The sequence below is a fragment of the Polyodon spathula genome, chromosome 13 (assembly GCF_017654505.1).
Source record: "Polyodon spathula isolate WHYD16114869_AA chromosome 13, ASM1765450v1, whole genome shotgun sequence".
NCBI lineage: Eukaryota > Metazoa > Chordata > Actinopteri > Acipenseriformes > Polyodontidae > Polyodon > Polyodon spathula.
In genome coordinates this window covers 4314736-4329262 of record NC_054546.1, presented here as the reverse complement: position 1 = coordinate 4329262, position 14527 = coordinate 4314736, and the positions used below count along the sequence as shown (strand labels likewise).

Below are 14527 nucleotides of genomic sequence, written 5' to 3'. Positions count from 1 at the left end.
AAGCTACTAACAACCAAACGAGCAAGATGGGCCGAATGGCCTCCTCTCGTATGTAATCTTTCTTATGTTCTTATGTTCTTATTATATTACCTGCTGTCAGGTAACAATTAAATTTGCTATATTTTAAAGGAAAAGCTTACTGTTTTTATAAGGGAGTGAAAAAAGGCACATCTGTATCAAATCAGCAAGGCGCGCTGTGGTATTACATGTTGCTATCATTTGTTAGAGGTGTTATAGTTTTGGAGCAGGCCAAGGACACTGGCAATAATGAGTTACAGTGCAATGCTCTTTTTTATATTTTACATTTTAACATACCTGTTATTCTTAATTGAAAATACACAGTGCGGTTGGTGACTTGGGAAGTCTCATTAGCTGGCTGTGGTACACATGAAACAGAATGTAACATTTCAAATGATCCAATTAATATTTATCCATTGTACAGCCTTACAGAAATTAACGATAAGTAACATAGTTCTTGTTAAAGTACAACAGCCTATATCAAGTGTGTAGGTGCATGATTCGTGCTGCTTCTCTTTGTATTAATTTTGATCAGTGTCAGTGTCAGTTTTCATGTGAAATAGTGTAGAGCTTCCTCACAGTTATTCATCATCATTGAAAAGAATTGCCTATTTAGCACTTGAAGGTGCAAGACGTTACCTGACATTACAGGAGTAGACAGAAGTGGTATCTTGATTGGAGCCAGTGTTAGTACATGATAAGGTTGGGTGCTGGCAGAAGATGGGCCCTGAGATGCTTCTGATTCGACTGCCACCATGGCCGCTCTGGCTGCCGCAGCAGCTAATGCAAACCTCTTGTTGCTTCCAACCTGTCTGATAGCAATTGGACAGCCCCCTGCAAAAGAGATAGTTTTCAGTCAAACATCCAAACCTATTCCTGTCACCTCATACACTGTACTGCACACATATGTAACAAATTTCATTCCAATATTCAAGGCCGGTATAATACAGAAACATATTGTTAGTGACATTTTGCACCAATGACACAACACATAATTTATTACCTTTCAATATACCATATATAATACTTTTAATTGATTATTATAACATTATTATTATATAACTATACAACTATATACTATATACTATATAGTATTCCACGTACACACTTTTACTACAGAAGTAAGAGAAGACTGAGCATGAATGGTACCATATTTATATCAAGCAAAGCACACTTTGTAAGAAACGGTCATCTGATTGTAAAGACTAGGATTAATAAAGCAGACATTTTCAGGAATTACCTTTTTTATGTTTTGTGATTTATTTGCTATAACTTTGATACGGATCCAAGAGATGCAAATCGTTGCTCCCGCTCATTACAGAGCAGACTTTGTTTTGTTCTTTGAATGTATAAACTCACCACATACAAGCTTCAAAAGATCACACCCATCTAAACTATATCACAGGCCCCTGGAGTAATACAAAGCCTATAGATAAAAATCTTTGTCAGGAGAGTTGCTTGTCTTAGCACAATCTTGCAAAGCTGCAGTTCTGCAGCATTATAAACAAGCATGTTCATTTCTTCTTGTTTATATTGTGTATGTACATTAGTTGATGTTATCTATCTATCTATCTCTATCTATCTATCTATATATCTATATATATATATATATATATATATATATATATATATATGATATATATATATATAACTTACCAAGATTATGCCATTCTATAATAACATGCCTATCTTTCAAGTAATTGAAAACCTGATGGCAAGGAAAATGTAAAATGAAATGATTAAGGAGTATAATCAATAAAGTAATTACACACTGACACTTTCTTATTAGCAGGTTACTACAATACACAAGATAAGTGAATGTATTCAAATACATTCTCACCATCTATAATGCAAGAAACACCATACTGAGAAAGTAATATGACATTCTATTTACTTGGCCCCTCTCTAATGTTTTAAAGCAACTTTGCAAACAAATGTGCTCAAATGAAGACTGTTTAGATACTGAGCTATTCAAATTGTGAAAATTGCTTTAAAATGTCACCTGCATGTTGTTTCATTAGTTGCCAGGAAATGTAATGTATTACTGTCTACCTACTGAGAACCCTGGAGACTGAATTGATGTTGGGAGTAGCAGTGTAAGCTTCCCTACACTGCCCTGGGCTAGGCCTCTAGCCTGGCTTGAAAAGACAAACCTCTTAGGGGACATGGTATCAGACCAGTCTCCATTTTCTTTTGGTTTTGGGGTGTGAGTTGGCTGTTTGTGACCATCACCTATACCATAGCCCCTTTTAAATTGAAATGTGTACATAGTGGCCATAAACCCTCCTCTATAACATACCTTTTTCCATTGTATTTGTACTGCATTTAGAGATATTAATGGACGGCTGGGTTGAGATCTGCCACTAGTTAGATCATTAAAATAGACTCTTAGAAATGGCAAATACAAATACTTTGGGTGTATTCCAAACATGTATGCATACTAGCAGTAATTCTACTATCACTTTTTAACTTTCTTTTTTATAGAAATGGCTACAACATATACTAAAAGAGTAAAGGCAAAAAACACATATTTAGTTTCACAACATTTGTTAGTTTTATGACCCAATGAGAAAAAAATGTCCTGGTTTATGGGACAGTATAACACATAGCCTATTTTGTCAGCTTGACTGCAAAGTGGAGCTCTGGATAACAGACTGATAGAGAAACTTTACACCAGAGGTGCAAAGACAGTGAGAATCAATACGCAACTTGACAAGTATCATAATTGGCCATGCTTTGCTTTACAACCCAAGTGTGCTTTGAAAAAACAAAAACAATGACATATCTTAATACCACCATCCTTTACTTCTTTCCATTGTATTTCTATTGCATTTAGGATTAAATATAATATATCAGCTGCTATTAGTGTAAACAATGCAGAATGTATTCCTCATTGTCCATTATTTGATTTAAGACTGGATAATAATGGAGTGTAGAGAAATTACAACATGTTATTTCAAACTGAATAGAGCTGAAGTCATTGCTTTTATACATTCTCATTGCCACAGTGAAAGGCACAAGAAATATCTTATACCCCACTTATGAAAACCTAGCTTTCTTGCAGCAAACAGATATCAATGATCTGACCTGAACTGCATTTCCACCAGATTTAAACCCCATTCAGCAGTCATGAATTGAATTACAATGGAGACTTCAATTCTGGCAAAGAAAAAAATTAGGCACATATGAAAATGTGCACATATAATATCCATGGCCGCTGCTGTAAATGCTGTGGTCCAGCTCTTTACTCTTTACTCTGTGCAGATCTAATCACTGTTCCAATCTTCCTTTGGTTTTTATTATAACAAATATATTCCTATTCATCTCACTTCCAAATAATGTGCTGTCTTTAGAGGAAAGGCTTTCAGGATCATGGACAGCACTACACCACTCAGTGTTCAGCAAGGCTTTCAGTACCATGGACAACACTACACCACTCAATGTAGCAGCAAGACTTTCAGGACCATGAACAGCACTACACCACTCAGTGTAGCAGCACATACTTAGGCTTCAAAGAGAAAGGAATCTTTTGTCCCAGCTTGCTATCTGAGGAATGGAAAGACATTTGAATGTAAACAAGCTACAGAGTACATATGGCCAAATGTTGGGAATGTACAAAACAAAACACCAACATTTGTATTAATCGTGGGGTTTTTATGTGGGGCAATTTACACGTGAAATGGCAATGCGTATGCACGTTTGGTACACAGGGTAAATCTAATTTAATTGTGTACGAAACATATTGGAAAATCCACGCCCAGTTTTGAATGGAAACCGCATTTCACGTGTAAATGTGAATGAACTTGTTTACCCTTAAGTGACATCACTATAAATATTGCAAGGGAGCAGGTCAGTTGTTACTGTGGATTCCAAGATGACAGAAAGTAAGTGGCTTGTGGGCGGTTTTATGGTTAGCAGTGGTGTAGTTCACCTTAATGATAATGCAGCATGCTTTTTTATGATTGTTTTTTGCTGTGTTTGGCCTGTCATGTTGTATTCCTCTTGTGGGTTTACAGTTCTGTATAACCACTTACCATGAACTGCATTATGCCCTTCTTATAGTATTAAAGCAGCTGTTTGATAATACCCTTGCTATAAAAACTACACTAAAGTTAAACATGAAGAACAAGGGAGCTGCTTAAATGTCTAAATTAATTAATTCTCGTCCTTTTTTTTGATGCCAGCTATGTACAAATACAACGCGTGTCTGCCCTCCACATTAATACATATAGTTGCTAGACTGGAGGTCATGAGCCAGCTCTATCACCCAAAACAGTGCAACAACATCCAACAAGTTGCTGATGCCCTCTCAGAACTGACCAAATACAATTGTAAAATAACATTTTGATTGTGTTTTATTTGTTTGCATCATTAATATTTAACACAACAGTAAATCCAACAAAATTTAAAAGAAAGGAGACGAGCCTCCTCAGATCACTGCTGTCCAATTGAAACTGGCGGCTGAGGTAACCTTCACAGATTCCAAGTCCACTTATAATAAGCATATCTGTCTTGTTCTTTTGAGAGTCACAGATTGGAATTTACATAAACGCCCATATTCGAACATGGGTTGCGCTTGTTTTGGGCTTGAAAGGCAGTGCTGCTTTTTTTCTAGTGAGACTTGGCAACACTGGTAACCTTCCCCATCTGTTTCACAGGCAGCCAATGATTCAACACCTCATTTTGTTGTTGACAAGAGTTTGTGCAGGATACTAATGCTGCACTTAAGTCTGTTTCATCAGTATCCACCACCTCCCTTTCAAGTGCCCACTACCCGTATTTGCCCAAGTGTGGTCTTGAATGCTTCCTAAGCAGCTGTTAGCCGTTCAGATGGGTAGCGTTTCTAAGTTAGGGTAGTATTCACAGCATCACCTGATCCCCTATATGCACCTCTGCCGGTTTTCAGCCATGGTGATCTGCAATACCTATTGATCAGTTTCATTTTATCTCCAAGTTAATTTTTAATTAATGAGTCGTAAGATAAATTAGTTGAAACAGCATTCACTACTAACGACATGATACTCCACTAATGGAAAAACAATTTGAGCAAGATCAGTAAAACACATTATTAACCAACCAGGCACAAGGTATTCTGCTTTATTCAGGGTTCTCTGCACATGGAAACCACATTTTCACAATATTTCACTAGTAATCTTCAAAAACAGCACAAGTACTTTACGCATTGCTAATTTACATGTCAACCCCCACCTTGCCCGTTCATTTGCATGACTTCAGGTGAAAATCCTGGTTTATTCGAGTAAAATTAACTGAGCAAAAGGAAACCCAAAAAAGCATTTTACATGGGACACTTTTCTCGAGCAAATGTCTCGAGCTAAAAAAATCAATACGCATGGAAACTCCACCTATGTTACATATGTCTGTGGCATGTAAATAGAACTGAAGAGCTCTAGAACTCAGGGAAAAGGACAGACTTATCAAGTAAAAGAAACACACAAAAGCTGAGTAACTGCAATAAGATTCACTCATAACGATTGCAAACATTAACAAAGTTCAGAGAATGGTTATAAAAACTAAAAAAATGCAGCAAGAACTTACTTTCTCTTTGAATTTTGAAACATGGCTTTTTTCACATAGACACCTACTCCTTCATGCAACACATTCCAATGTATACCATGGACAACAGTTTTAATAGGTGGTCTTATGCTAGACCAATTTTACTGTGCTTATTTTGTGCACAAATAGCAGCTGTATACCGCATACAGGTACAGTTTTTTCAACCATTTGAACCAGTGCTGGATACAGCATTTTAACTTGATTAATCATTCCAAAAGTAGCATTACCATCTTCCAAGAATTCAAAGAATAAACTTAATTCTAGTGCTTATTTTATAAAACATACATGTCCTGGTATGAGAGTAAAACATACATGTCCTGGTATCAGTGCTTCACTCCATGTCTAGCAATATGACTTTATAAGCTCAAGCTGTCTTCTTCAAACCAGAGCATTAAAACAGATCAGTTTAAATCCCCCCACAGAGCAATTTGAAGGTTATTGGATCAAAGTCAGTTCTGTCTTACAGGTGACTCAGTGCCTTCATTTGAAAGAATTTGTCATTTTCTGGCTGTACATGAAGCAGCTGGCAATGCACAATACTGAGTGCTTCGGAGCAAAAGGGTAACTGGGGAGCACATAGATAGGCTTTTAGAGTACATTTCTATACAAATGGGTAAATAAAATGCTGTACCTCATCTGAACCAAAGATTTATTAACTTTGTGACACTGGCACCCCTTCTGGAAAACACAATAGTTGCTATTGGGAGACTATACAGATCTTCTGTTAAAAATGACAACGCAAACAGCAATGTTTGACTGGAAACCTACAAGCCTGGGCTATCTGTTGATGTTTCTTTTTTCAGTAGGATTGTTCTGTTTTACACCTGCTAATATAAAATCAACAAGAGTCTAAACGACAGTACAAAAATCAATAGAACTGACTGCTCTGTAAGGACCTTATGCGTCCTTGCTCATGGGAATCATTAAGGGTCATGGATGACAACACAGTACTGTACAACTGCATAGTACACTCTCTAAACATTAGTTACACGATCCAAAACAAAACTGTTTCGAAACCAATAGAACCAATACACATTTCATTTCAACCTGCTATTTTTTTAAAAGCAAGGACAGGATATAAAAGCTGTTATTTCATACACTATTATTGGTAATTGATTTTGTCAATTGCAGCAAATCAGGAAGCACAAGTTTGCAATAGCACGAACGGAAGGCTGAACAATGCATTTCCATTTGTTATTATAGCAGCCCTATGTACTTGATTTTCAGAATAAATTATGTATGTCAGCCAACATACATTTTATGTATGTTATTATAAAGAAAGGATTTTAACATTAACATGTGTAATGTTAATTGTCATTAAATTCCACAATAAAGAGAGAACTTTACCAGGTCTAAACTGGTATACATGTTAAGTGCAATCAGACTGAATACTAACCTGATAGAGACTGAGGTGTTACCAAAATCGTGTGGAGATTCGCTGAGGCAGTGGCTGGTCGAGATCTACTCATTGCTACTTGATTTGTTATCAGAAGTGGTTTCTCATGCCTCTGGAAAAGTCTTACTTCTTCAGGATGTATCCATGTTGTATCCATTGCAAGTGAATTATTTAGGTAGACCTGAAACACATTCAGAGAATTAGCAGCAGTAATAGTCTATTATGCTTCAATATTCTAAGTTAAGTTAACATGTATGTATACCTAAACCATAAAATCTCTTAACAGCAATAAATAAAATTATCCCTAATATTAATGTAATATCTACTATATATTCACAAAAAAGATACTTGAAAACTAGCTGTCTTCAAACACTCAAACAAAAGTATGATTATATGTATGCAAACGTCAATTTTGCTACAAATAATCTGTTTACTGCACCGTACTGAGATAATAGTCCATTATTAACATGTAATAACACAATCGTTTTAGTTTAAGGTAATACTGATAGAAAACACGTGTGTCCAAATATGCATTTGTGTATTACTAATTGACCGTGTCATTTTACCTTGTATTCTGGTATCCTTTTCTCTATCCATCTCTTCCGAAAACAGGGTGGTAAGACTGATGTGTAAACTTGGGGGAATATGGGAAGTAAATCCATGTTTGTAGAATGTTGGAATCCCACAACAGGTGGTCCAGAAGTCATTTCCCACTAAAAATGCATGAAAACATATTTGTGAATTATTGACAGACAGTAAACATCACTTCAGCATGTTAACACACTATCCATATTCATGGTAATCTTTATGCCAGTGATAATTGGTGATATTGGTTCTTAAGCATATGGCAATCAACTAAACTCTATTCCCCTAGCGAACAAACATCTATTTTTAATATATGGTAGAAAAGGATGATCCTTATATTTTTCATATATAGAAATTGGCCCCTTTTTTATATATTTAAAATATATGGGATATATTTAAAATATATTTTAGTCTGTAATCCATATATTTATTTCATATGTTGAAAATATATGGTGCACCATATACAGTGCCTTGCAAAAGTATTCAGACCCCTGACCAATTCTCTCATATTACTGAATTACAAATAGTACATTGAAATTTCGTTCTGTTCGATATTTTATTTTAAAACACTTAAACTCAAAATCAGTTATCTGAAATATCTTGCTTGCATAAGTATTCAACCCCCACACATTAATATTTGGTAGAGCCGCCTTTCGCTGCAATAGCAGCTTTAAGTCTTTTGGGGTAAGTATGTACCAGCTTTGCAGACAGTGTCAGAGTGATTTTGGCCCATTCTTCTTAGCAGATTTGCTCCAGGTTGTTCAGGTTGGTTGGACGACGCTTGTGGACCGCAATTTTTAAATAGTGCCACAGATTCTCAATGGGATTGAGATCAGGACTTTGACTGGGCCACTGTATGACATTCACTTTTTTGTTCTTAAGCCACTCCAGTGTTGATTTGGCCTTGTGCTTGGGATCATTATCCTGCTGAAAGGTGAATTTTCTCCCAAGCTTCAGTCTTTTAGCAGACTGAAGCAGATTCTCTTGCAGTATTTTCCTGTATTTTGCTCCATCCATTCTTCCTTCAATTGTAACAAGATGCCCATTCCCTGCTGATGAGAAGCAACCCCACAGCATGATGCTGCCACCACCATACTTCACTGTAGGGATGGTGTGTCTTGAGGCATGGGCAGTGTTAGGTTTGCGCCCCACATAGCGCTTTGAGTTTTGGCCAAAAAGCTCTATCTTGGTCTCATCTGACCACAAAAACTTTTCCCACATCGCAGTTGGATCACTCTTATGCTTTCTGGCAAACTCGAGAAGTGCTTTCAGATGTTACTTTTTGAGTAACGGCTTCTTTCTTGCCACCCTCCCATACAGGCCAGTGTTATGCAGAGCTCTTGATATGGTTGACTGGTGCACCATTACTCCACTCCCAGCCACTGAACTCTGTAGCTCCTTCAAAGTGATAGTTGGCCTCTCTGTGGCTTCTCTCACAAGTCTCCTTCTTGTTTGAGTGTTGAGTTTTGAGGGACGACCTTTTCTTGGCAGTGCCTGGGTGGTGTGATGCAGCTTCCACTTCCTGATTATTGATCCAACTGTGCTCACTGGGATCTATCCAAACACTTGGATATTATTTTGTACCCTTTCCCTAATCTATTCATTTGTATTACTTTATCTCTAACTTCTGTAGAATGCTCTTTGGTCTTCATTTTCCTTCAGATTCACAGCCTTACCTATGATCCTTCAACAATGGGGTTTTTATCCAGAAAATGTGACAGCAACTTTAATGGTTCACAGGTGGAGGCCAATAGTAAGGTAATTGTGTCCTCGTTAGGGCAATTTCTTTCATCGGTGCAAACTAGGAGCTTCCACAGCACAGGGGTTGAATACTTATGCAAGCAAGATATTTCAGTTTTTTTTTTTTTCTAAAAAATATTTCCCAACATAAAACCAATGTCACCTTACAATAATTGATTCTGAGTTTCAGTGTTTAAAAATAAAATATCAAACAGAATGAAATTTCAATGTACCATTTGTAATTTGGTAATATGAGAGAATTGGTCAGGGGTCTGAATACTTTTACAAGGCACTGTATATGGTGCACCATATATTTTCAACATATAAAATAAATATATGGATTACAGACTAAAATATATTTTAAATATATCCCATATATTTTAAATATATAAATATATAAATATATATAATATATATATATATATATATATATATATATATATATATATATATATATATATATATATATATATATTATAATATATATATATATACAACTTTTATAAGGATTAGGATTACACTTTTCGACTTTTCTAGGGTCAACTCTACTGTTCAGGTTTTAGGGATATGATAGAGGCTGCAAATCCTATAATAGCAAATACTAACATACTGGAATTCCATTTATTTTATCTGCTATACACTTAATCCTATGATTAAGTCCATATGCCAGCATTGGCACAGTGAAACAGTAGATTACCAGGCTTTCCTCAAACAGCCATAGCATATAAAATCCTTTTCATTTCATTACTCACAGCAATTCCATCACTAAAGCAATGTTTGTGGTAGATAAGAATTTTGCACATGTACAGCAATATGTATAAAGTGCACATTACACTGTGAAATAGATGACTTAGATTGTGTGTTGGTGCTGCTTTTTAATGGGTTTACAACAGGCACAGTTGTAATACTAGAATTCATTCTAAATAAAAAATGTACTGGTGTTTAGTGGACTTTTTGAAATATAATGATGGGATAGTAAGAAAGTACAGTTGTCACCTCACTGTGAGGCTAAAATACAATCTGGCCCTTGTGTTATAGTGAGTCACATTAATAGTAGCTCGGTAATTCTCTTTATTACCTATGAAAATATACAATATGTTTTCGGTTACTTTCCAAAACGCTTGGGCACTTTTTTCTGTCACAATATGTACAGTAGTAACTCAACAGTGTGTCTACATTTCGCCACAATTTGTAATTATGTTTTAAATTCTCCCCATATATATATATATAAAATTAGCCTTCCAATTGTAATCTCGTTTTAAATCTCGCAAGCAGAGTCACCAATAGAAATGTAGGAATTTGCTGCCACAGTAGTTTGGGTGGGTTTAAAGTATTCAGAATGAATCAATGATAGATACAAGTCAGGAAGGAAGGACACTGGAGGAGGAAAAGGGGTGGAGTTAACGCTAATTGAATAAACATTTCCAGTGTTTTTCCGGTGTTTTACATGTGTTTATTGGCTATACACCCATTTCATTTTGTTTTATATCATTTATCTTTTTTTTATTATTATTATTTGTTAAAACCGAAAATCAGGAGCCCTGATTATATACAGCAATTGAGAGAATTTCGTTATGTTATTACACTATGTAATGCTATAGATATGTGAGTGTTGAAATATATAATACAAACTGCCCTCTCAACCCTTAAAATAATGTTGATTATTCATCAGAGAAATTGAGTAAAATGTCAAGGTCTAATCTTCCCCAATTCCCTCTAACTGTGATGTTAAAGATCTCCAACTTCCCCTTGAAATATTGCTGCATTTGGTGACAGACCACTGGGAGAATCTGATCACCTCTAGTGGCTAATCAGTGGCATGACAAGTCACTTGCATTATATAGCATTGTATTATACCTGTATTATATAAATAGCAAGCTGCATTAATCAATTACCAGTCTACAGTGATTGAGCACGTTAAAAAAAAAAAAAAAAAAACTGTGTAGAATTACTTATTTATATATCGTTATTTCCCTTGCACCTAAATGAGCAAGGAAGCATGAAAAGTTTCTAAAACAAACAGAAAATAGCTGTATACGAGTTTTGTAAATTATTGTAAGTGGAAATGTAAGGTAGAGTATGACTCACTGATTAAAAATCTGTGTTTCTTAATTGAATGCAAAAGAAAGATAATTTTTCAGAAGATGAGCAATGCCATGCATTAGCGTACCTGAACATTACGCAAAGGAAACTGATGAACAGCAGCTTCTGGTGCAGAGGGCATTGGCATCAAAGGCAGAAAGGGATCACAAGGAAGTTGCCAACCAGCAACAGCTTGCAGTAGAGGAGGGGGGTGACGAGAAGAGACTAAGAAAGGAGGGGGCGCCCCACCGATCCTGTAGAGCCCAGAAGCAGCTGGGATCCTCCAAATCCAGGGAGGGGGTTCTCCGTTCATCTGCCAGAGCTGTGGCTGTTCTTTTAATCTCAGAATAGGAATCATTCTACATCCTACACCGAATGGACTCAGTGGGTTGCCTCTGAGGAACATTACCAAAAAGAAGATGTAAAATGTGCACACAGAAGAGACCAGACAACAGCAAAACTACTTTATATGGACACACAAACCATGCCTATGGGTTAATATAACAGATGTTGTGCTTCCACAGATGATAACCCTAAATGTAAGTATTACTTTGGATGGCTGTAAGTATGAAGAAGAAAAAGAAGAACCAAAACCAGCATGTAAAGATAATTGATGTATTTAGTTTTACAATGTGATTCCTTCTCAAAATACAGTATGCAGAAAAACGCATCTCCCACTCAGTAAGCCCGCAGCATTTGCTATACATACATTTTTGTTGCTTACCCCTTATTTTGTACACATTCTGAAGAGACCCTAGTAAACTAGCAATGTCATAGTGGTTGGTGCCCAGATAAAGCCACTGCCACTTTGCCACCCTATTTAATAGCATGGAGATGCATAATGTGACTTTATAACATAATGTGACTGTTTGGAACAACAGTTTAAACTTGATTGTGTCAGTGCAGTAGCCCACATAAGGGTGTATATCAAAATGATAATAATAATAATCATTTTTGATTAATGCATTCCTCAGGTTTAAGTATATATTATATTTGAAGTGTTAAACATATAGCCACAAATTTAATAAAACTTGAAATACAATGTTTTAAAATAAAACATGCTGCAATTTCCACCACCGTTCTGCCTAAATAAATACATACAAACATATCTCTCGGCAAAGTATTTAACGTTTGAAATATATATTAACATACCTAAGCATGTGTAACCCAAACATATTAGATCTAAAAATAACTCAGTATCATAAAACATAAAAAGTTACAAAATAAAATTAAAATTATGCCAAATTTGCATTTAAAAAAAAAAAATAGAAAGAAAATGTAACTTACCTTAAATGTGCTTCATCAATTGCCCAAGCAGCTATCCTTGCATATGCTTAATTTTCTCTCAGCTTCTCCTGTGAAATTAGCACATTTTAAGCATCAACATCCAAAACCAGTCTCCTGCTTCTTAACGTGATTTCGATCCCCGACTCACTCCGCAATGGTACAATAATCAGATGCTTCTAATGTAGAAAAACAAAACAAAAATAGACATTTCCCATATATATCCTTATCAGGTCCGTGGTAGAATCTGCTGTTGTTTTGGGGAAGATGAGGCTACAGCTATCAGCCAAAGTATCTGTTCACTCACAGTCCCTGATTCAGTGATGATAAACAGGCGATCTCTCACTTCCCACTTCTGCCTTCTGATCACCTCCTTGCAAAAGTATACCACTCTCACTCTGTACCGCTCTTCACAGCCAGCGTCAGCAAGGAAAGAACACAAAGCTGATGCAGGTGATGAATTTATCTGTACCGCTATTTCATTTGAGGACGCATTTGAATTAGTTGAAATGCTAATTAATACTACTACTAATAATAATAATAATAATAATAATAATAATAATAATAATAATAATAATAATAATAATAATAATAATAATAATAATAATAATAATAATAGTTTTAGGTACGAACCAGACTAAATATAGAGGTGCATGAGATACACTGTCTGTTTGAAGTAGGCTACAGTAAGTATTGCGCCTTTACTCGACAGTGCCCTGCAACTAAGTGCGCAGGAGGCTCAGGCTGTGCATGAAAGGTTCTATTCTTGCTGTGCAATAAGTGAAGGATATGCAGTAACTGCACACATTATGCAATCCATTGATAGCCTTTTGTTTTAACAGGACAAATATGACAGCAATATTTTACACTGAAGTTATTGAAGTTGAATAACAAAATACTGATCAAACGACATGCCTGTAAATTAAGCAGCTATTCTCTGTGTGTGTGTGAGAGAGAGAGAGAGAGAGAGAGAGAGAGAGAGAGAGAGAGAGAGAGAGAGAGAGAGAGTGTATGTCTGTGTCACTTTCTGCATTATAATGGACAACAGTATTAAACATGACTAGTCATGTATTTTTTGATAACATATGCAAAATAGAGATACAATGCTTTTCAAGAAGCCCCTAGATTAAAACATATACCATGGTTTTAAAACCTGTATTTTTTTTTTTTTTTTTTTTTTTTATCTGGCACTGCAATTAACCTTCAAAAAATATGAATTACATATGAACAGTTTTCTTTCCCCTCTGTTTCCACTGAATAATTTAAGGACAGTAGTCACCTACATCTTTGTTCTTTTAGGACACACAAGGCCCTGGGATGGTAAGACAGGTACAAATCTTTTAGGTATCAAATCGCTCTATTACTTGAGTTGCTATAAAGGATTAACTGACTACCTTTTAGTCCAACAAATGGTCCATCAAATAGTGTATTACAAAATCTGCCAGTTGTCTTTATACCATCTCTATTATACTCTTTCACTAAGATGTTTTTTTTTTTTTTTTTTTTTTTTTTTGTAATGCATTAACTATAAGAAACATGGGGCCAGTGCTGAAATTGTCTTAAATAAGTATTCACCCAGGTTTTAAAATCTGATTTCTTATATCTTATCTTGCTATGTTTTGGTTCTTTAGTTAAGACAATGCTATTAAAAGGTCTGCTGCTTCTTGGTTCCTAGTCACTTCATGTGTTACAGTTCAAACTCGCTCCAGTGGTGCAGCTGCAATCAGATTATACGATCTAAGTAAAAGATATCATGATGAAATAGTGTATCTATGGTGTTATAAAAATGTTTTTTCAAATAAGACACTATGGGCCTCATTCACTAAAGGGTGGTATTTTTCCCTTTTT

At 35.7% G+C, this 14527-nt stretch overlaps 1 protein-coding gene across 2 annotated transcripts in view; it reads right to left on the bottom strand.

The window, feature by feature from the left end:
• The window catches only part of LOC121326082 (transcription elongation regulator 1-like protein), a 49800-nt gene extending 36616 nt beyond the window's left edge, over positions 1-13184 (bottom strand). For both annotated transcript variants that reach the window (XM_041269241.1, XM_041269240.1), the window contains exons 1-5: positions 12683-13184; positions 11484-11790; positions 7555-7701; positions 6989-7169; positions 658-852 (exon numbers count right to left, since the gene is read on the bottom strand). In XM_041269241.1, the coding sequence (XP_041125175.1) occupies positions 658-852; positions 6989-7169; positions 7555-7701; positions 11484-11753 (793 nt within the window). In that variant the 5' untranslated portion in view covers positions 11754-11790; positions 12683-13184. The remainder of the gene's footprint in view (positions 1-657; positions 853-6988; positions 7170-7554; positions 7702-11483; positions 11791-12682) is intronic.
• Positions 13185-14527: the final 1343 nt, after the last annotated feature.